At 40.6% G+C, this 22,880-nt stretch overlaps 2 protein-coding genes across 8 annotated transcripts in view; one reads left to right on the top strand and one right to left on the bottom strand.

Moving 5' to 3' along the window:
* Window positions 1-8,988, top strand: part of LRCH3 (leucine rich repeats and calponin homology domain containing 3) — a 118,475-nt gene extending 109,487 nt beyond the window's left edge. For 5 of the 7 annotated variants that reach the window (XM_032406759.1, XM_032406763.1, XM_032406762.1 and 2 more), the window contains one exon: window positions 5,807-8,988. In XM_032406759.1, coding sequence (XP_032262650.1) covers window positions 5,807-6,046 — 240 coding nt within the window. In that variant the 3' untranslated portion in view covers window positions 6,047-8,988. Of the gene's footprint in view, window positions 1-2,908; window positions 5,654-5,806 lie in introns of those variants that run through there. The other 2 variants (XM_032406761.1, XM_032406760.1) reach the window with 2 other exon arrangements.
* A 540-nt stretch (window positions 8,989-9,528) lies between these two features.
* Window positions 9,529-22,880, bottom strand: part of IQCG (IQ motif containing G) — a 52,580-nt gene continuing 39,228 nt past the window's right edge. The window contains exons 10-12 of the mRNA XM_032406154.1: window positions 12,779-12,910; window positions 11,945-12,046; window positions 9,529-10,237 (exon numbers count right to left, since the gene is read on the bottom strand). Of these exons, the coding sequence (XP_032262045.1) occupies window positions 10,100-10,237; window positions 11,945-12,046; window positions 12,779-12,910 (372 nt within the window). The 3' untranslated portion in view covers window positions 9,529-10,099. The remainder of the gene's footprint in view (window positions 10,238-11,944; window positions 12,047-12,778; window positions 12,911-22,880) is intronic.

Here is a 22,880-nt window from a genome sequence, read left to right as displayed (position 1 = left end):
CTGCCCTTGAGATTTATTGTCTCCAGGTTCCTCAGATACAGCTTCCTTGCCCTTTAATAGTACAAGTAGTTAAACTTTATAGATGTGATTAAGAGACATGAACTTGATACACTTTTTATTCGGTTATCCTTTCAAAAACAATTATGTTAAACCAACTAAGCATGGTACTCTTAAAAAATACTATATTTAATGACATGAGACACAGATCCACTTAAAGAAATAACCACTTGGTGCTATTTGATACTTTGTTTCATTAACCATAACCCTTACAGTTCCTGTCATCCTGTTTGGTGTCCACCCTTCACAGGGAAAAACATGACTCTTTCCTATCACCTTCTTAATTCTCTATCGCCTTCCCATCAGAACCCCAGGACTGGCTCCTGGACTCAACCCCAGTGTTGCTCTTGAACTTAAGCCCTTGTCCTAACAGCTTTCACGACAGTGACTCTCCCTTTACGTGGCGCCCTGGTCCTCTCTCTTAGCTAACCTTTTGTTGAGGAGGTCACAGCACCGCTCATCCCATGGGCAGCCTTCCCTTTTCAGCCCTTGTACGTGCTGCAAGGTGGAAGAGAACGAGCCCGGCTCCATAGAGCATCTGCATGAGTCGCAGTGAAGTCCCACGATTGTTTTTTTCCCCTTTTATTAAGTAGATTGTAATTTTATTTATTTTTCACTGTTTTCTTTTGTGGGTTTGTTTTTTTTTAACCCGAGTTATAAAAAGAACTGAAATTTGCATTTATGGTAGTTAGCAAGGATCTTTTTTTGTTCCTGTGGACAAATTCAAAGCAGATTTTTCATTATTATATCCTATTGTTTTCTAAAAGTTCATCATTTCTTTTAGAACAAACCATTTTAAACATAGAGAGCCTTAGTAAGGTTTCTAATCAAATAGCATGCATTTTCTCCATATTAATAAGCAGGTTCTAATATTCAGAGGCACACACTAACAGTCGGTCAGTGCTTCCTTCTGTCTGTTGGAAGATGTTCCTACCTGATCATCACATCACACAAGCATGCCCACGGCCTGCCCCAGTGCTGTACCACCATGTCCTGAATCAAAAGAATGTAGCACAGGTTAGTGCAGGGAATGGGAACCAGAGAAAAGAGAAGAGTCAAAAGAGGCACCACGTAGCTCAGGAGAAGAGTGCTGCAAACATCCCCAAACAGGACGACATGTGAGCACACGCGGCCAATGTCAAACCCGTTCAAAGTACTGTTCACCAGCTTTACGGTCCTTGTACTTGCGTTCCGGGCTTTAGAGAGCCATCATCTGTCTCAGATGTAAAGTCCATACACTGAAGTTCTTTCCCAATGTACCTGCCAACAGTCAGCAAAATACAGTCTGCCTTAAAATGCGCATTTGATTTAGCATTTGCCAAGCAATGGTTAACAGGATTGATTGTGGGCCAGCCTGTCCCTGTTCCTACCAGAGCTGTGCTATATGAAGGCAGGAAACAGAAAAAAATACAAATTTAAAGGACTGGGTATTTTTCTAGGGTGGTTAGACTGGGGTTCTTAACACATCCTTCCTCCCTCTCAGTCTCCCCAGTCCGAAAGAGGAAGTGGACAATCCCTGGAGGCCCCCTCTTCCTCTCCCCTTCTGCCTTCCACCCAAGTCTCTGCCACCGTCACCACCACCACCACCACTTTTAGACAGGTTCCTCGTACACTGCTACTTCTGCTAAAAAATTAGTTGTTTACTTAGAACAGAGTGAAGGAAAATGAATAAATACATCGACTCATAGGTTCACAGTGGACTTCTCAGGTCCCTCTGCCCCAGGAGAAGAGCAGAAACCTAGACCTCCTCCTCTTCCTTTGTTCTCCCCTACTTCTGGGTATTCTGACCTGTATCTAAACACCCCCACTTCTCTTTGACTTGTAAAGAAAATCAGGGATATAATAATGGTCACTTTTGAAAATGTGTAACATAAAACTTATTGTAAATATTTGTCAGAATTCTGTCCAGAGACTATAAAGGTGAACAGTTTCCCTTCTCAGTACAAGTTTTGAAGTGTTGATAAGTTCTGAATGAAACACTAAAGAATAAGATGACTCTTGAAAACCTCTGATAAGGCTGGGCATGTGGGTATTCTCTTTATTATCATGCTTTTATTAAGTGTGTTACATTCAGAAAACTATAATGGGTGATAAAAAATGTCTGTTTGAGTCCAACATCTTATGTCCTAGAGTTATTATATGTTATGTGTTGAAGAATATTTTCCTGTTCTCCAGTCCAATTGTGTTTTGATTTACTTATTTAATTTCTTCGTCTGTGAGCCAGAGGGTCTGGGTGATCTGTAAGGCCCCTTACCACTCCAGATTCATTTCGTACATATTAGTAACCTGGACTCGAAGATGGGCTTGACATGATTTTGAGAGAAAGATCAAATCAGTCAGTACACCTGGCCTCCGGGTAGTAAGCTTCCTTGATCCGTAGGCTCTCCTCATTCTGTGACCCTCCCTGATTTACCTGGCTTTCTCCGAACACTTCCCTCTCCTCAGCCCACCCCCAGGTTTGGTCCTGCTTTCTGGCCCGTTCTTTTTTTGTTAATAGGGAGGAATGAGCCGGGAAAGAGGTTGTTGCCTGGCCCAGACCTCACCACTTGTAGGCGTCCCACAACCCTGGGCCAGCACCCAGGTCTATTCACCGCATGCTGAGTGTTTGTACTGGTCACCAACAAGCCAGTTTTATTCTGTTTAGTAATAAAATCAAGCTCAGCACATGGAGGAGTCTTTGTAGTTCTGTTTTTCAGTATTTTATTTTCATTCCTCATAGTAAAAAATGCTACTAGGGTGTGTTTCTCTGAGTATGATTGAGATGATCATGTTGAATTCTATACTCAAATCTGTATTTCTGATCCACTAACTTTGTTTTTCTGTTTTCCTTTCCTGCTCACACTTTGGACAGGACAATCTTTGTTCCCCTTCTGACATCCTTCAGCTAAACCTCCGCGTTAAAAGAACTGTTGAAACACTACTTTCTCTTGGGGCACATTCAGAAGAATCCAGTTTTGTCTCTCTGTCTATCCAGCTTTTGGGTTTTGTGGCATTTTATTGTACTTTAATGTTAACTCTCTGTCTGCTTTATTACTGGATCTTTCCCCTCTAGCTGAAAGATCGTACTCCAGCGATTTTCCACCTCATTCCTGTGCTTGGTGAAGGAGGTTTGTCTCTCTTTACGAAGTATTTACATATGTGCTTCTTTTTTTTTTTTTCCTAGCCATCAAAGAGCTAACCAGTAAAGTAGATAAATCCTCCCCTCACATGTCCAGATGAACAGCCCAACACATTAGTAAGCATTGATGATTGCTCACAAAGAGTAAAAGACCAGCATTTTTTCCCCTGGTCTTTTGTCCATTCTCCTGGCCTGTGGCATTGTTTCTCTTATCATAAGTGCTGAGGTGTCTCTGATACAATCCCGACCTGTTCTTAGAAATCTGACTTAGACCTTTATTTCCAAATGACGTAATAAAATTCCCATGTGGCCATTTTCCAACGTTTTCAACAGCTGCTCATAAGGAAAATAGTTGTACCCTTTCCGTTTGGGAGGCACTTGGTCACTTAGATCTCTGCATTGAGCTATGCCCTAAAATCCTGAAATCTGCCCGTATTGGTAGGCACGGGTCCACCTAAGCATTTACTGTCTGCACATCTGGAAGCACTGACTGTTTAATCTTAATAATCTTAATTTGATCAGAATGTTCAGTCCAAAGATCAGGTAGGTTCCTCAGATTGCTATTCTGAGTCCACTCTGTACATTTAAAATCGTCCACAACAAGCAGATGATCTGGAGCTGACCTTTCAGGAGTAGGCACCTGTCCAGATTTACTATGCTTGTTATCATTAGCTGAGCTTCACCTCTAGAATCCTATTTAGAATCCTATAAATTGAAATTTACGTAATTTCCAATATACTTGAACCATCTTAGTAGGTGAGCTGGTATTGAATTAGGCTGTTGAGAAGGTTATATCTGAACAGTAGTAGCAGGTAAAGTATCAGGCAGCAGTCTCTGTTCTGTACCCAAGGCAGTGAGTGGGTATTGTCTTCTTCAGAATGTTTAGTATTTAAGCTGCTAGCCTTAATACTTGAAACTACTTTATGATTGCATTCAAATTCTAGTTCTCATAAATAGGATCTCTGAACATTCAGGAATCTACTGAATTCAAATATGAAGGGAAATTGCAGGGAACATAACACCCTGTTGTAGAAGTCAGCCTGAGGGTCTGGTTGCTTTCGTTTTCTTCCATATCAAATGGGACAATTATTTAACACATTAAAAACGTATTTCCTATTAATGCCGAAACATTGAACACTGTGTTGAAAGCCAGTTTTATACAGTAGTAGTACCTTCCAGAGTTTGGGAGGTTTGCTTTGTTTTGATTTTAAGATGTCTTGAGTCAAAGATCATTCAGTTTTGTGGAGTTTTGTCCCTTTAGGAAATAAAAAACACGTGGTCCTGCATGTGGTTTGGGGGGGAGTAGTTGTACATTCTCTTCAGAGCACACGGCGTTCCCTGTAAGCCGCCTGGAAGGTAAATGTGCATCTGGAAAGCATGAGCCTTGGGGAGAACGGCTAAACCACATGCAGCGCAAGGCACTCTGGAGAAGAGATCAGGGAATTGGCCTCAGAGAAAATATGCCTCTCCCAAGAGCAAAACACCCTGCAGGTTCATTTTAGACTAGTTCATCTGTACTGACAGTCAGTGGTACTCAAAGTATTTTTACAAAGTTGCTAGTTTTATAAGGTCAAAGGATCGCAGTTACCTTGTTTTATCAAGATAAGTATTAAAATTTTGAGTAAGAAGCACAGGACCCATAACTGTTCAAAATAAATGTTATATTTTTTATTGCAACTAATTTTGTAAAACTTCCTAATAATACAGTAAAGTGCTAATGAAAAGTCCAGCCCTCTTCTTTAATAAACATGTGTAGTCTCCTTTTTAGTGGAACCAGAACTCTACATTCTGTCCTTTGTGAGCAGTGTCTATTTTTCTGAATATTTAGTCTTAAAAGAAAAACCAATGATAGGTGCTATTCTTAAGCTCTGCCTTTTTCTCTTTCGAGAAAGGATTAACCGAACATTAATGAGGCAAACACGATAGAAGTATTTTAACTTCCTTTAGGAAACATATGAACACCTTTCAAATATACGGTAATTAAGACGTTCCTGACTAAACTCACATCATTGTTCTGTAGCATGATTTAATCCATTCGATACCAGGATATGAAATAGTGGTTTCTTCCTGTGTTCCCAGCCTGGTACAAGAGCCCTGATTTTCACAGTCAGGATTATAATGTAGCTGGTGGGCATCCCTCCCTCCCTCATGCAGTCTGGCTTATGGCATGAACCCAGTTACATCCCGTGGTATGTAATTTCGGGAGCACTTTCTCCTACAATGTTAGATCTTTCGGGCTTGAGCCGTCTGGTAACTTGGAACTGCTTTTCTGTTTTCCCTGCCTCCGTTTGCTGATCTGCATTTTGCTCTTTTATTTATCGGGGATAAAGGATGTTGCTTTGACTCCATAGTATTCTGTTATCCTCTGTTGTATGTATTAAGTGTCTGTAACTTGTCCTTATTCCAGTTTTCAAAATGACCTGTATGTACGTTCAGTTGTTTTAATAAAGTGAGCGTCAGATGCCATCTCTGCGTAACTCGTATGAACAGAGGTCAGTTCCCTGGGTGCTGACCTGTCCTATCTCAGGTGACCGTTAGGAGGGAGAGAAGAGGTGCTTATTTTTTCTCTTCAGTTCGTTGATGTTCATCCTGTTTTCTCTTTTGTTTTTATGTTACGTTGTCCCATTTCAGGAGCAATTATGTTTGCCTCTGCACATTTTAGAAGAGAAAGGTTTGAGCCAGGTCGCAGTGACGGTGCAGGCTCTCCTGGAGCTTGCCCCCCCCCAAGCAGCAGCACCACTTGTCTGCTGCGTGAGGACCCCCAGCACCTGGGCGCTGGCCCGGCCAACCCGGAGCAGGACGGGATTGCTGCTGCCAGCCGGCTGCTTACGTAAAGCTCTTGCGTGCTCTTACGAGGGACTGTTTCCATGATTCCTAACAGGAATATGTTGCTTCATTTCTCCATTTTAGGGGAGGTTATATCCATTTCCATGGGACTGTTTTAGGAAGACACAGTTGGTTTTCGCAAATGAAACTTAATTCTGTCATTACTGAGAACCCGACACCGAAGCTTAAACTGGCTGTGCTTTCCTAGAGAGCAGGCTTGTCTCCCATTCCAGGAAGAAAGCTTCTCAGAAGGATAGTTAGCTTTCCTGAAAGCAGAGACATGTTACTATCTTTACCTGTTTCCTGTTTCTGGAACCCAATGGTTTCCAAAACTGGCTGTTCATTAGAATCTCCTAGAGCATTTGTTAAAATGTAGATTCTCATTCCAGTAGGTCTAGAGCGGGGCCTGGGTATCTGCATTTTCAACTGACATAGTGAGACCACTTTCCCAAGCCGGGTATTTTTTGTTATGATGTCGAGAGTAATGACTCCACTATGTTTGTCAGCCGCATTTAAAATCAGAAGCCATGTTATGATTACTTGGGACTGTCTGTCCAAGGCAAAACAAATACAATGTAGAAGGCCTAGATTTTTGCATAGTAAAGCAATGAGCGAGGTAAGTTGTATTTAAGGCCAGCGTCTTAGGCCTTCCCCGAACTTCTGTCCACCACCACCTTAAAACTTGGTTCTCATATGTGACATCCTGCTATTATCTGAACATTATAAACAAGCACTCTACACACAGGTTCCAAATCCTTAGGATGGTAACAGGCACTGCTCAGCGTCATTTCCATTGAGCTCCCCCACCGCCTCCCCCCACGCCGCTCCCAGGATACCGGGACCCGCAAATACCTTCCACTCATGGCAGATACACCTCCAGCTCCCTGACCGATGGGAGATTGTGAAAACAGAGCAGAAGGAGTAAAAGAGAAGCCAAGTTTCTTAATTTCTTTCAAGTAACTGCCAGTTTCCAGGGCTGACTTAAGGCACTTGTGGTATCTTAAAAAACCGCGTGCTGTCTCTGTATGTAGCTCATCGAACTCTACCACGGGTGCCTTCTTCACTCCGCTGTGGGCCACGTAAGAGGGCGCAAGGGCTCATGGAGCACAAAGCCAGGAACCTTTGTTCAAGTTTAAACCACTAAGGTCTCTCTTACCCTAATCTTTTGAACCCCTTTTAGTTGTCAGCATATCTTTTGGTATTCACTGCCTTTATAAACCAAGTAAATAAGAGTAAGTGAAGATGCTAGTTATCTGAGATTTTTTTGGGTTGTGAACTATTCTGGACTTTCTTTACCAGTGCATGCATTTGAGCAAAATGTTCTCTCTTTATCATGTAAATGCAGCATCTAAAAGTAACTGGATAAAATCTTGTTGAGTATCTGGTCAAAATAATGTTTTCTCCCTGTTCTCACAGGGAAACAAGTTCAGCAGAACATTCCACTTTGTCAAAGTTTAAAATTAAAGAACATAAAACATCTGATCTCAAAGCCCCACTGACCTTACAGAACAAAAGTAAAATGTTTTTTAACTGCTTAGAGCCAGACCCCCTTATATTTACAGTTCTAAACAGACCCACCAATCAAAGCGACTTGTTTAGAATTTAGCTGTGTGCATTTTTAAACTATAGGTATTTCTCCTTCTAGTCAACATTAAACCTCAGTTCAATTTCCAAATAATAGAAGCCATTTGAAATGAAACTCAGCAAAGAACAGGACTGTTTGTCACCTATTATGCAAGGAGTAATCCCAGAAGACATACAGAATGCAACATTTGGAAGATTTCCAACTATTTATCCCATAGGAATAAGTGGAAATTTCCACTTATTTCACATCTTATACATAACGTGCAACCTTATTAATGCATTTTTATCAGACTAATGCAAATTTATATTTGAATTACTAGAAAAAAGTTGTGTACAGTTTTGGTTGATAGTGAAAGAAAAATATCAGATGTATTGAATTTCTTTTCTAAGTCAAGATGCAAAAACATTTCGTGATGTTTTTGCTAGAAAATTTTTGTATTCAGTGTTCTGTACGTACCTTTTTTTTTCTTTTTTAATAAACTGGAAAGAAAATTTAACATTTAGCCTTGCTAGACTCCAGTGTAAGATAAAGGTGCTGTAGTGGTTCTACCCGACCATTTATGAGCTTCCTACTGAAGCAGTGGCCAGCCCAGCGCGGAAGTATGAACAAAGAGGAGGCCGAGTGCCCACCCACCAGGGCCCCTGGCAGCTGCGGAGACTGTCAGCCAGCAGGTTCTCTGGCAACAGCTTCTGGCTGGAGGGGCCGTTGTTTGGCTAGAACAGAATAGGGGGCTTATTAGGAGGTCACTCTCTTTAATAGCTTTTTAAAATACAGCCTCATAGCTAACGAAGGAGTCTGTGATTCCTCTTACTTGCTACAGCTCAGCAGTGACTCATGACATGTGACTACGCTGATGAGTAGGACAAAGTTTTAACAACTAAGTGCTTAAAATGGTTACAGCAATGAAGGAAAACACGGATATTTAGAAACTTTTTTATATACTTATTGCAATGAGATGGTTTACAGCAGATTTCATTTTATTTCTGAAAATGTTGTAAACATGTAATTAGTAAAAGATTTTGTAAAACATTGTCCTATATTTGTATGTCTGTAAATATAATGCATAAGTTCTAAGTATAAATATGTCCATATCATGTATGTTATTTTAAATTGCCTGTATGCCACCTTACTTGTTGACATGAAAATAAAAGCCAACACTTCAATCGCATGAAATAAAGACTGACTTGAAAATGTTCGTACCTAAAGCATGGTTTCCTTGGCAAAAATGAAAGGTTACTTAGTTCCCTGAGGGAACATCAGTAGAAACTGGTTCCTCATAACAGGCCCTTGAGATCAGTTTTTTTTTTTGTCTTTTTTTTTTTTACTTTTGTAAAGAAGTATAGATAACAGTATTGCCCTGTATTTGGAATTACGTATAAGGCTTAATTCGTGAAATACATATGATGCAATGATGCATTTGGACACTTTTCTCTCAGAAATTACCAACTGTGCGGGGCACCTGGGTGGCTCAGTGGTTAAGCGACTGCCTTCAGCTCAGGTCATGATCCTGGAGTCCTGGGATCGAGTCCCACGTCGGGCTCCCTGCTCATTGGGGAGTCTGCTTCTCCCTCCGACCCTCCCCCCTCTCATGTGCTCTCTCTCTCTCTCTCATTCTCTCTCTCTCAAATAAATAAATAAAATCTTTATAAAAAAAAGTTTTAGAAATTACCAGCTGTGCAATAGGGAAAGCTTTAGCATCCCGAGACATTCTGCTTGGATTATCTTTACTCTTTCAGTCATAATATCCTGCAAGGTGAGAATTGTTGAGGAAGCAAAGCAGGCGTAGACCCCGGTGTCTCACTGATCAACAAGCTCTGCAAGCTAGTCTGCCAGCAGGCCTGTGTCCCCACCTTACTAGGTTGTACATCCTAACATTTCTGTTTATTCTAACTCATTATTTTTTAAATTTATAATTTATATCCCTACCTATTTCCCAGAAAAGGAGCTGAAGCAACCTATAATAAGATAGGTATTCCATGCCCCCACCACCCCAACAAAAACACCAAAGTGATAATAAGCCTAAAAGACAGGAAGGAACCAACCTTTGGACCTTATACTGTGTCTATATTATGCTAGACACTTTATAAACATTATCTTCTAATTCCGAATGAACACTTGACTTTTGCTCAAGAGTTTTTTCACTGTAGACAAATGACAGAATCCGAGACATTACAGAAATTACTGAAGTTTTAATGCATCACAATAACTAATAAGCCCATGAACTTTTTTCTGGTAAGAAAAAGCAAGAGAAATCTTTACAAGGCTCCTAGCAATACTTCTTCCCAGCAAAAGTTTTTCAAAATATGAAGCAGCCCTAAGTCGATGGTATACTCCTAATTCAGGGTTTGAAAACGAATGCAACAGGCAAAGGGAAGGAACCGGGCAGCACCTGGGAATGTCCAGATAAGAAACAACCTGTAGATACAAGTTATCTGTGCTGCTAAAATGTTTCTTCCTCCCTTCAAGTCCTCCTCCCCGTCTCCAGAAGACCAGGGGAAAAGACGAGAACTCCATCACTTTTTCTTGCCTTTCCGCTTGTCCTTGTCTTTGCCTTTACCTTTAGAATCCTTGCCATCATCTTTGTCCTTCTTAGGCAGTCTGAAACCACCAATTTCCCTCCGTATCATAGTGCCTCGCCACCAGGCCTGGAGCTGGAAGAGAAAGGGGGAGTGAGTACAATTCAGAGTAGGCTTGCCAAGCTGCATCCTTTCCGCATAAGGGAGTTGTCTTGTCATAAAGTAACTTCTGTCTGAAGAATGGTGTGTGTCTGAAACATGGAAGCAGCCAAGCCCGCTCTCCCTCCAGCAACGCTCCCCTGTTTGCTGGATCCACAACTGAAGCCACGGACTCCTGAGTAAAGTTCGCAAGGAGTAAACATAAGGAAAAGGAGTCTGATTAGGCCATTCTTTCCTTTACATTTAGAAACCTGGTTCCCATGTACTGCTTCTCTTTAGGAACATCCAAGTTCCCCACATCCAAACCATTTGATGCAAAAGCAATGTTAGTTAGCTAGGCCAGCAATTGGTCAAAAATGTGCAGATAATTTCGATGACTTCAGTAGGCTTCCTGGTGCATTTCACGGCTTTAATGATTGATAAAAGGATCAGTACTCCTCTTTCGAAAAGGATTTCGATAGCTGCTTAAATATCTCTCATTAAACACAACTCTTCTGAATACAGTCTGGGCTACTTTAAAATCAGACTAAGCCCTAAAGACTGGGAGCAAATCCATTAGTGAAAACAAGTTTTCAGCTAGTCCTTACATTTTTGCTCTAAATCAAGGAATCCTGCCAAATAAAAAACACCAAAGAGGCTCGATAAATCCTTGCTAACTATACATCTGCCTCTCTCCTAATAGAAAGCTCATGTTTAGGTTTGGATACCTGGTTCTAAATGTACTTTAAAGCTTTCTTAATCTACCCCATAACATATATATCACAAACTACTGTTTGCACACTAGGATCTCAGCAGACACTCCTCTTTCAGAGAGAAAGGCAATCCTCTAAACAACAGTCCTGGTCCAGCTAATGTTTATTTTTGCTTGAAAATATTTCCCAGAATCTGACCTGCCAGTTTCAACATGACTAATATACATGAGTTCACAGAAAATGAAAAAATTTTTTTTCTAGACTGCTACTTATTCCCTCCACCTTTTTGTGAAAACAGCTCTTATCAGAACCTAGCAGATAGCCTGGGCTAACATATAAATAGGATTTTGAGAAGCTCCTCCAGGGGTGCCTGGCTTGCTCAGTCAGTAGAACATGTGACCTTGATCTTGGGGTCATGAGTTCAAGCCCCACGTTGGGGGTAGAGTTAGTTTAAAAAAAAAAAGGCAGCAGCAGCTCCTCCAAGAGCTGTTCTGATTATAAATAACATTCTTAAATTTGACCTTTGGGAGTAAGTTCTAGGTCCTGCTTCCCCTGCTAACCACCACTTTCCCCTGGATTAAGAGCTGGGGACATGTCCCTTGCTATGTGAACTATTTCCCTGCACCAAGGACTGCAGGCAAGTTCCAGTAATAACAAAAGGCCATCCTTCCTTAGAGATCTCCTGTTCCATGCTTCATAATAAATGAGAGAGACTTTGCGTTCCTCAGTGTTAGGCCAGCTATTGAATTGAAGGTGCCCTAAGATGCCAACTCTGGGGCGGGCACCCGGGTGGCTCAGTTGAGTGACTGCCTTCGGCCCAGGTCATGATCCTGGACTCCCAGGATTGGGTCCCACATCGGGCTCACTGCTCAGTGGGGAGTCCGCTTCTCCCTCTGACCCTCCCCCTTCTCGTGCTCTCGCTCTCACTCTCCCTCTCTCAAATAAAAATAAATAAAATCTTAAAAAAAAGATGCCAACTCTGGCTTTCTACCTTTATGATGCTCTTTAATTCCAAGTCATCCTGTTCTGTCTTCTTCCTGGTCTTCTCCTTTTCTAACCGATCTTCAGTGATGACCTGTTCATACTCCCTTATCTATAAAAGTAAACATGAATCCTAGGTTATAAGACAGTCTTGGCAAGGTGTGGCCCAGCCAGCCCTGCACATTTAATATAAAATTTGAAAATAAAGTATGCCAAACCTAAAGATAAACCAAAGAAAAGAAAAAAACTAAGTGGATTCCTATGTTGTAAATATTCATATATTAACTATATAAAAAATTTCTCAGTTTGGATCATTCAAATTTCCTATAAAATCTTGCATAAAAATGAACTAGTAACTTGATGTGTGTTTAATGACCTCAAAGTAATGCAATTTTTTTTTAAACTCATAGAAAGTACATACACAAATAGCAGCCATCTTTTAAAAGAGAAATTTGGGGAGTTTTAACAGTTATTCAATGACGAAACCATAATCAGAAGCTTTTTAAAAATCATAATTTACAGATTATCTTCAGAGACCATAAAGTAGAAATAATAACAGTATCTATCTCAAGAGGTTGTTGTGAGGGTGAAGTAAGTTCTTTGTGTGGAACGCTAGCAAAGCACCTGGAACAGAGCGAGCACCATGGCGGTGTGTCGGCTGCGGCTATTACTGTCCCCGTCATGGATGTCGTCGTCGTCATCATCATCATCACGGAGAAGACGCTCAGTGGTTTAGAGGCACACCTCCACTTTGTCACAGAAATGGCGTTACCCAGCTGCCGTAGCTCAGCTACCACCCAGTCCCCTGGCGCTCAGCCTTCCACTATCGAGACTGCTTCCTTACCGTCTTCGCGAGTTCTTGAAGGTGTGCTAAGTCACTGGCCTTAGCAGCTTTGAGAGCATTTAGTTCATTCTGTTTCATTTCTGTGTCCTTATCAAATTTCTCCATCCAGAACTCTAGCTTTTCCTCAAGTTTCTGTTCGGAAAGAACATTAAAACATGGGTTCCACCAGACACAAAGCCTGATATACTGTATGAATCATTTATATAAGGTTCGCGAAAAAGCAAAACTTCTCTAGAGTGAGAGAAGTCAGACTCGTGGCTACCTCTAGGGGATGGGTTGCTTTATTTGATCAGGAAGGGACAGGAGGGAGACTTCTGGGATGTTGTAAATGTGTTCTGTATCTCTGTGTGGGTGGTGGTTATAGGAGTATATATATGCAGATGTTCAAACTATATGCTTAATATGTGTTACTCAATTTAAAAACAGAGGGAAGAGGGCCTTCCGGGTGTCTGGATAAGGGAAATCGGAAAGGAATAAAGCGTAGGTAGGAAATTTTGAAGGATAAAGAATGGCACAGATAAATCTTTGATTAGTAACAGTAAATACCAGGGGCGCCTGGGTGGCTCAGTCAGTTAAGCGTCTGCCTTCAGCTTGGGTCATGATCCCAGGGTCCGGGGATCGAGCCTCACGTCAGGCTCCGCGCTCAGCAGGGAATCAGCTTCTCCCTCTGCCTCTGCCTTCTGCTCCCCCTGCTCATGCTCTCTCTCTCTCAAATAAATTTAAAACTAAACAATAAAATCTTTTTAAAAAAATAACAGTAAATAGCAGTTGAGAAGGGTACAATGTCTTCAAAATCCTAAAAAATAATAAATGTGAGTCTTAAGATTCTATACTTCGCTAACCTAGTATTCAAATGTGAGAGAAAGGAAGACTATACCTGGTCTTTAGAGAAGAGTTAAGAGGGTATTTTAGCAATGAAATCTAAAATTTCATTTTAGAAAGAGAGAGTACATGTGAGAAACAATAAAATGTATATTTAAGCTACATAATATACTTTTTAAAAATAAATCATAATCTGGAACTAAAATCCCAAATTAGGCAGCATCGTCTCCCGGAAACAGCCCAGACAGGCTCTGAAGGCAGAATGCCTAGGCTTCACTCCCAACTCTGGGACTCAAATAAGTTAACTTAAATTCTTTAAGCCTCAGTTCCCTCACTTATTAAATGGAAATATGTAACGAACGATTTCAGCATGGGATGTAGGAGAGCAAGAGTTAAAACTTTGCTTTAATAAAGACAAGAAGATAAAAGTATTGATTAACTCTAGACTTAGGAGGAAGAACAAAGTATAAATATGTATGTTAAAATGTCAAGGGTTACCACTCCAAGGACATAATGCCATAACTTCCAAACTCCTAGATCATGTACCTCAAGAATGAGATATCAAGAGGAGTCTTTAGCCTCTAACTCTGAAACTAATAATACATTATATGTTAATTAATAGAATTTAAATTTAAAAAAATAAAACAAGTGGAATAGAAAAAAAAGCAGCATAACGCAATGAAAACAACACAAGCTTCAGAGCCTATCAGAGCCCTGTTCAAATCTTAAATCTCCCATTTTCTAGCTGTATATATTGGACATGTTAATTAATACCTCTGAGGCTTTGTTTCTTCTTTGTAAAATGGGACTAATATTACCTACATCCTAGGATTATTATGAGGAATAAATATAATGTATATGGTGCCTGGCATTAAAAGGCTTTCAATAGGGACGCCTGGGTGGCTCAGTCAGTTAAGCGGCTGCCTTCGGCTCAGGTCATGGTCCCGGGGTCCTGGGATCGAGCCCCACATCAGGCTCCCTGCTCAGCGGGGAGCCTGCTTCTCCCTCTGCCTCTGCCTCTCCCCCTGCTTGTGCTCTGTCTCTCTCTCTGACAAATAAATTATTTTAAAAATAAAATAAAATAAAATAAAAGGCTTTCAATAAATGGTGCTTATTTTAATTATAACTAACTAAATAAATAAATGAAATTTTAAAAAAAGAGGAGTCTTTAGGTGGTACATTGACATGTAATTTTTTTAAAACATAATTCAATTAATCATTCTGATCAAGTTAAAGAGAATATATCAGTTTGGTGCAATCATGTCTTTAACATCTTTCTAACTCTTGTTAACATTTTTCTTCTTTTTTTTTTTAACAAAAAGAGACAGTCTCCAGGCAGGCAAGAAGAACTGGCTAAAATGCAATAATATCATTTGGTATTTATTGAACTTCTATTTATATTAATCTCTACTTATGGCAAATGATACTGGTTTTTCTTTTATAGTAATGATATAAAAATCTTAATTTTGTTGTTTAGGTGAGTAATTATGTACAAAATAGTAATAACACAGGTGGTATGCTGATAATACAAAACTATGAAAGTGGTATGCAAATAATGACTTTGCGCTAGACAGCAAGAAATCGAACAACATGGGATGCCTGGGTGGCTCAATCGGTTAAGCATCTGCCTTTGGCTCAGGTCATGATCTCAGGGTCCTGGGATCAAGCCCCACATCAGGCTTCCTGCTCAGTGGGGAGTCTGCTTCTCCTTCTCCCTCTGCCTGCCCCTCTGCCTACTTATGCTCTCTGCTCTCTCTCGTGTTCTCTCTCTCAAATAAATAAAATCTTCAAAAAAAATACACAAATAACTTGTAGATTAAGGAAGTAATAAATTATAAACTACAAATTATAATGCCTATAATTTATTTAAAGGCGTGAAAAAGGTAAGATGGATTAATGGAGGAAGGATGTATAGAAATGTGATGAAGCAAGAATAAAAAAATCTTAATGGTAGAATCTACCAGTAGATGATATGGGTGTTCACTGTAAAATTCTTCCAACTCTGTGTATGTTTGGAAATGCTCAAAATAAAATGTTGGGGAGAAATAAATAAATTAGAAATTATTTGAAAGGAATGACGACAACAGGGGCATCTGGGTGGCTCAGTCGTTAAGCGTCTGCCTTCGGCTCAGGTCATGATCTCAGGGTCCTGGGATCGAGCCCCATGTCAGGCTCCCTGCTCAGCAGGGAGTCTGCTTCTCCCTCTCCCACTCCCCCTGCTTGTGTTCCCTCTCTCGCTGTCTCTCTCTCTGTCGAATAAATAAATAAAATCTTAAAAAAAAAAAAAAAGAAAGAAAAAGGAATAACAACATAGGGGCACCTGGGTGGCTCAGCAGGTTAAGCATCTGCCTTCAGCTCAGGTCATGATCCCGGTGTCCTGGGATCAAGCCCCACAATGGGCTCCCTGCTCAACAGGGAGTCTGCTTCTCCCTCATCCCCTGCCGTTGCCCCCACTTGTGCTCACTCGCGCTCTCTCTCATGCTCTCTCTCCCAACAAGTAAATAAAAATCTTAAAAAAAAAAAAAAAAGAATGACAACATAAGCATTATGTATCAAAACCTGTATTCTGCAGCCAAACAGTACTCAGAAAATATGTTGGGTTACATGCATGTATTAGAAAATAATAAAATTTAAAAATAAGTGAATAAAACATTTAAAAAACTAGACAAAAGATGATCAACTAATTACTCAAAATTAAAAGCAAAAACCAATGTGAAAAGGAAAAAATAAAACAAACAGATTTGCTCAATAAAGCCAAAAGATGGTATTTGCGAAGACCAATAAAATGGCCAAAACTTTGACAAATCTTAGCAAAAAAAAGGGAGAGAAGACACAAATTTTTTTAAAATAAAGATGAAAAAGATAACTACAGGAATAAAGGAAAGTTTTAAATTGTGAGAGACTGGAGCACACCTTTATACTAATAAATTTGAAATGAATGTTTTAGATGAAATGGGCTCTTTCTAGGAAGAAATTACCAAAAATGACTCAAAAAGAGATTCTTTAGATGAAGACATCAATAATCATTTAAAAAATTGAAAAGGTAGCTGACCATCTCCCCTTGAAAATGGTACCCAGACAAGATTGTCTATGACTAAATTTTAGCAAAGTTTCAAGGAACAGATAATAATCTATTTGTTCTATTGGTATTTTTAGGTTTCAGAGCATAAAAAGGTGGAAAGCTTCCCAAGTCAAGCTGCTAAGTTAGCATAACTGATAGCAACACAAAGACCACCAAAAAATAAATCTATAGGTTAATCTTGTTTATGGAATATATAAATGCAAAATAAAAACCTACGAATCAATCTAGCAGTCTGGTAAAAGAATAATATATTATGAACAAGTAGGGTTTATCCCAAGAATTTAAAGATGATTCAACAGCAATAAATCTATTAATATATTTTACTTTATTAGCATATTAAAAAAGAAAAAGCCCATATCATCTCAATGGATGGAAAAAATCCATCTCATAAAACATGAATACTCATTCCAGATTAAAAAGGGAAAAAAAAAAACCTCGGCAAGACCAAAAGGAAACTTACTTAACTTGATAAAAGTCTATCTCCCATAAACGTACGGAGTAAACCTCATACAATCCCCATCTGTGCCTGTACCAACTGATGGCCTCTCAACCGCACATGCATCCTTCAGCGGCCAGCTTTGTCACCCTGGATGCTTGCTCTAACTAGTTCTCTTTTGCCCTGTGGCACAATGATAAGCTTTGTCAGTAGAGGGTGCTGGAGGGACATGACAGGAGAGCTTCACTCCTTGGTTCCAGCGTCCTTCCTCTTTTGTTCCTGGGGCACATGCATGACAGTGGCACGTGTGTGGGACACTGATGCCACTTATTCACCATCAAGTTCTGTTGACACAACAGGATTCTTGCTTACCAAAGAGCCTACTGTTCCCAGTTTGCCCACTTTATCCCACTACCTATGAACGTGCTCTGACCCAGAGCGACAAAGCAAACATCTCTCTCTGTTTATCCCTTCCTTGGATACAATCCTTCGAACCTAGGATGGTCTTTAGAGTTCTCTTTTATCCTTTCTTTGGCCAATCCCTTATTATCAGTTAATGATTCTTTTGCTAAATGTTCCCTGCCGAAACTACTGCTGTGTTTTCTGTCACCTAACTGAACCGTGATTCAAAACTGGTACCAAAAATAGCTTCTGTCCCACCTTCTCATTCATATGTCTTATTAAGGCATCCAAAGTCCTTGCTACGTCCTGTTCATCAGATAGAATCAGCATCATGCTGTGGACTACTACAATGTTTTGCAGAAAGTCAAAGCAGGCAGTGTCTCTGTAGACGTTATTATGGCCCTGATGTGAGCCTGTGAGGGTATACTGTTGGCCCTGCCAGGTAAAAGCAAACTGCTTCTGGAGCTTCTTCCAAACTGGGTTGGAGACACAAGCTTTGGTCAGGTGAAGGTTAATAGCTGCCTACCAAGTGCCAGTGGCCTTTGAAGAATTTCTCCAGTCAAGATACTACACCTGGAACTGTAGCTGCAGTTGGAGTCCTCACCCGACCGCACTTAGAACAGCCCCAGTCATTGTCCAAGATCATTCAACTCAACAGGCCACACAGCTGAGTTAAATGGGGATGTGGGGGGCGCGGAGCAAGATGGCGGAGGAGTAGGAGACCTGGATTTCGTCTCCTCTCAGGAATTCAGCTGGATAGGGATCAAACCATTCTGAACACCTACAAACTCAACAGGAGATCAAAGAAAAGAAGAGCAACAACTCTCTGAACAGAAAAGCGACCACTTTCTGGAAGGTAGGACGTGCGGAGAAGTGAATCCGAGGCGATATTCGGGAGGATAGACGGCGGGGGAGGGGCCTCCCACGGCCGCTTCTGGCAAGTGATAGAGCCGGGAGCACAAAATCGGAACTTTTAGAAGTCTGCTCCGCTGAGGGACGGCACTCTGGTGGCGAAGTGGGGGGTGGAACCCTCGCGGGACAGTGTGGTCTCAGGACCCTCGGGGTCACAGAAAGACCAGGGGTGCCTGAGTGCGGCAGAGCTCCCAGGTATCGGAGCAGGGAAGCCGGCTGCAGAGACGGAGCCCAGGCGCGGGCTCTCAGCTCGGGGTTGTTATAAACCGTGATCCGCGGCACAGTCGGGCCACAGCTCCTCCAGCAGGGACCCAACAAGCGGCAGATCCGGGGAGACTCACCTTCTTCCCCCGGGAGGAGAGGTGCGGGAGCGCACCGCGGGGATCTGCTGGGCCTGGAGACTCCACCCGGGGTCGGGTGCCAGATAGAAAGGCGCGGTCACAGGCCGGGTGAGCGCGGAGTGCGGCGGGAGACCGGGGAGACGGGAGTGACTGACGGCTTTTCTCTGGGGGCTCGCTGAGGAGCGGGACCCCGAGTTCTCAGCTCTGCCGGGGCGGAGACTGGGAGGCCACCATTTTCACTCTCCGCCTCCAAAGCTGTACGGAGAGCTTGCAGGGAACAAAAGCTCCGGAGAGCAAACCCGAGCAGATTACTTAGCCCGGACCGGCAAGGGTGGGGCAATTTTGCCTCCGGCAAAGACATTTGGGAACCACGGCAACAGGCCCCTCCCCCAGAAGATCAGCGAGAACAGCCAGCCAAGACCAAGTTTACCGATCAATGAGAACGGCAGAACTCCAGCGCTAGGGGAACACTGCGCATAGAATTCATGGCTTTTTTACCATGATTCTTTAGTCTTTCAAAGTTAATTATTTTTTTTAACTGTCTTTTTTTCTTTTTTCCTTTTTTCTTTTTTTTTGAATTTTTCTTTTTCCCTTTTTCAACCAACATCTTATCAATCACTTTTTTAAAAAAAAACATTTTATTTTTCATTTTTAAAGTCATATTCTATCCCTTCATAGTAGTTACCCGTATTTTTGGCATATATATATAAGTTGTTCTCTCTTTAAAATCTTGAGATAGTTTCTTCTAACAGATCAAAATATACTCTAAATCTCTAGTGTATGGTTTTTTTCTACTCCCCTGCCTGATCACATTCTCTCCCTTTTTTCTTTCTTTTTTTTTTTTTTTTAATCCTCTTCTTTCTTTTTCCAAACAACTTATCAAATCCTTTTTAAAAATTTTTTATAATTTCCATCTTTACAGTCATATTCCATCCCTTCATCATATCAACCCTTATTTTTGTACATATATAAGTTTTTCTTTCTTTAAAATTTTGGGAGGGACTTTCTTTTAACAGACCAAAATACACCCAAAATCTAGTGTGTGGCACTGATCTATAATCCAGCCTGATCATATTTGATCACATTCTGTTTTTGTTTTGTTTTGTTTTGTTCTGCTTTTGTTTGTTTTTATCTTTATCTTTTTCTTTTTTCTTTTTTTCTTTCCTTTTCTTTTTTCTCTTTCCCTTTCTTTTCCCACTGCTTCAGGTCTTTTCTGATTTGTTTAGAGTATATTTTCTGGGGACGTTGTTACCCTGCTAGCATTTTGTTCTCTCATTAATCTATTCTCCTCTGCACAAAATGACAAGACGGAAAAAATCACCTCAACAAAAAGAACAAGAGGTAGTACCGACTGCCAGGGACCTACTCAATACGGACATTAGTACGATGTCAGATCTAGAGTTCAGAGTCATCACTTTAAAGATACTAGCTGGGCTTGAAAAAAACATGGAAGTTATTAGAGAAACCCTTTCTGGAGAAGTAAAAGAACTAAAATCGAACCAAGTAGAAATCAAAGAGGCTATTAATGAGGTGCAATCAAATATGGGGGCGCTAACTGCTAGGATAAATGAGGCAGAAGAAAGAATCAGTGAGATAGAAGACCAAATGATGGAAAATAAAGAAGCTGAGAAAAAGAGAGATAAACAACTACTGGATCACGAGGGCAGAATTCGAGAGATAAACGATACCATAAGACGAAACATTAGAATAATTGGGATCCCAGAAGAAGAAGAAAGAGAGAGAGGTGCAGAAGGTATAATGGAGCAAATTATAGCAGAGAACTTCCCTAATTTGGGGAAGGAAACAGGCATCAAAATCCAGGAAGCACAGAGAACCCCTCTCAAAATCAATAAGAATAGGTCAACACCCCGACATCTAATAGTAAAACTTACGAGTCTCAGAGACAAAGAGAAAATCCTGAAAGCAGCTCGGGAGAAGAGATATGTAACCTACAATGGTAGAAACATTAGATTGGCAACAGACTTATCCACAGAGACCTGGCAGGCCAGAAAGGACTGGCAGGACATATTCAGAGCACTAAATGAGAAAAATATGCAGCCAAGAATACTATATCCAGCTAGGCTGTCATTGAAAATTGAAGGAGAGATAAAAAGCTTCCAGGACAAACAAAAACTAAAGGAATTTGCAAACACGAAACCAGCCCTACAACAAATATTGAAAGGGGTCCTCTAAGCAAAGAGAGAGCCTAAAAGCAACATAGACCAGAAAGGAACACAAACAATATACAGTAACAGTCACTTTACAGGCAATACAATGGTACTGAACTCCTATCTTTCAATAGTTACCCTGAATGTAAATGGGCTAAATGCCCCAATCAAAAGACACAGGCTATCAGATTGGATTAAAAAACAAGACCCATCGATATGCTGTCTGCAAGAGACTCATTTTAGACCCAAAGACACCCCCAGATTGACAGTGAGGGGGTGGAAAACCATTTACCATGCTAATGGACACCAAAAGAAAGCTGGGGTGGCAATCCTTATATCAGACAAATTAGATTTTAAACCAAAGACTGTAATAAGAGATGAGGAAGGACACTATATCATACTTAAAGGGTCTATCCAACAAGAAGATCTAACAATTGTAAATATCTATGCCCCTAACATGGGAGCAGCCAATTATATAAGGCAATTAATAACAAAAGCAAAGAAACACATCGACAACAATACAATAGTGGGGGACTTTAACACCCCCCTCACTGAAATGGACAGATCGTCTAAGCAAAAGATCAACAAGGAAATAAAGACTTTAAATGACACACTGGACCAAATGGACTTCACAGACATATTCAGAACATTCCATCCCAAAGCAACGGAATACACATTCTTCTCTAGTGCCCATGGAACATTCTCCAGAATAGATCACATCCTAGGTCATAAATCAGGTCTCAACCGGTACCAGAAGATTGGGATCATCCCCTGCCTATTTTCAGACCACAATGCTTTGAAACTAGAACTCAATCACAAGAGGAAAGTCAGAAAGAACTCAAATACATGGAGGCTAAAGAGCATCCTACTGAAGAATGAATGGGTCAACCAGGAAATTAAAGAAGAATTAAAAAAATTCATGGAAACCAATGAAAATGAAAACACAACTATTCAAAATCTTTGGGATACAGCAAAGGCAGTCCTAAGAGGAAAGTATATAGCAATACAAGCCTTTCTCAAGAAACAAGAAAGGTCTCAAGTACACAACCTAACCCTACACCTAAAGGAGCTGGAGAAAGAACAGCAAATAAAGCCTAAACCCAGCAGGAGAAGAGAAATAATAAAGATCAGAGCAGAAATCAATGAAATAGAAACCAAAAGAACAGTAGAACAGATCAACGAAATTAGGAGCTGGTTCTTTGAAAGAATTAACAAGATTGATAAGCCCCTGGCCAGACTTATCAAAAAGAAAAGAGAAATGACCCAAATCAACAAAATCATGAATGAAAGAGGAGAAATCACAACCAACACCAAAGAAATACAAACAATTATAAGAACATATTATGAGCAACTCTATGCCAACAAATTAGATAACCTGGAAGTAATGGATGCATTCCTAGAGATGTATCAACTACCAAAACTGAACCAGGAAGAAATAGAACACCTGAACAGACCTATAACCACTAAGGAAATAGAAGCAGTCATCAAAAATCTCCCAAAACACAAAAGCCCAGGGCCAGATGGCTTCCCAGGGGAATTCTACCAAACATTTCAAGAAGAATTAATACCTATCCTTCTGAAACTGTTCCAAAAAATAGAAATGGAAGGAAAACTTCCAAACTCATTTTATGAGGCCAGCATTACCTTGATCCCAAAACCAGACAAAGACCCCATCCAAAAGGAGAATTACAGACCAATATCCCTGATGAACATGGATGCAAAAATTCTCACCAAAATACTAGCCAATAGGATCCAACAGTACATTAAAAGGATTATTCACCACGACCAAGTGGGATTTATCCCTGGGCTGCAAGGTTGGTTCAACATCCGCAAATCAATCAACGTGATACAATACATTAACAAAAGAAAGAACAAGAATCATATGATCCTCTCAATAGATGCAGAAAAAGCATTTGACAAAGTACAGCATCCTTTCTTG

The sequence above is a fragment of the Phoca vitulina genome, unplaced genomic scaffold, assembly GCF_004348235.1.
Source record: "Phoca vitulina isolate PV1807 unplaced genomic scaffold, GSC_HSeal_1.0 scaffold8, whole genome shotgun sequence".
NCBI lineage: Eukaryota > Metazoa > Chordata > Mammalia > Carnivora > Phocidae > Phoca > Phoca vitulina.
Note: the sequence above shows the minus strand (reverse complement) of the source record. Positions and strands in the feature narration are given on the sequence as shown.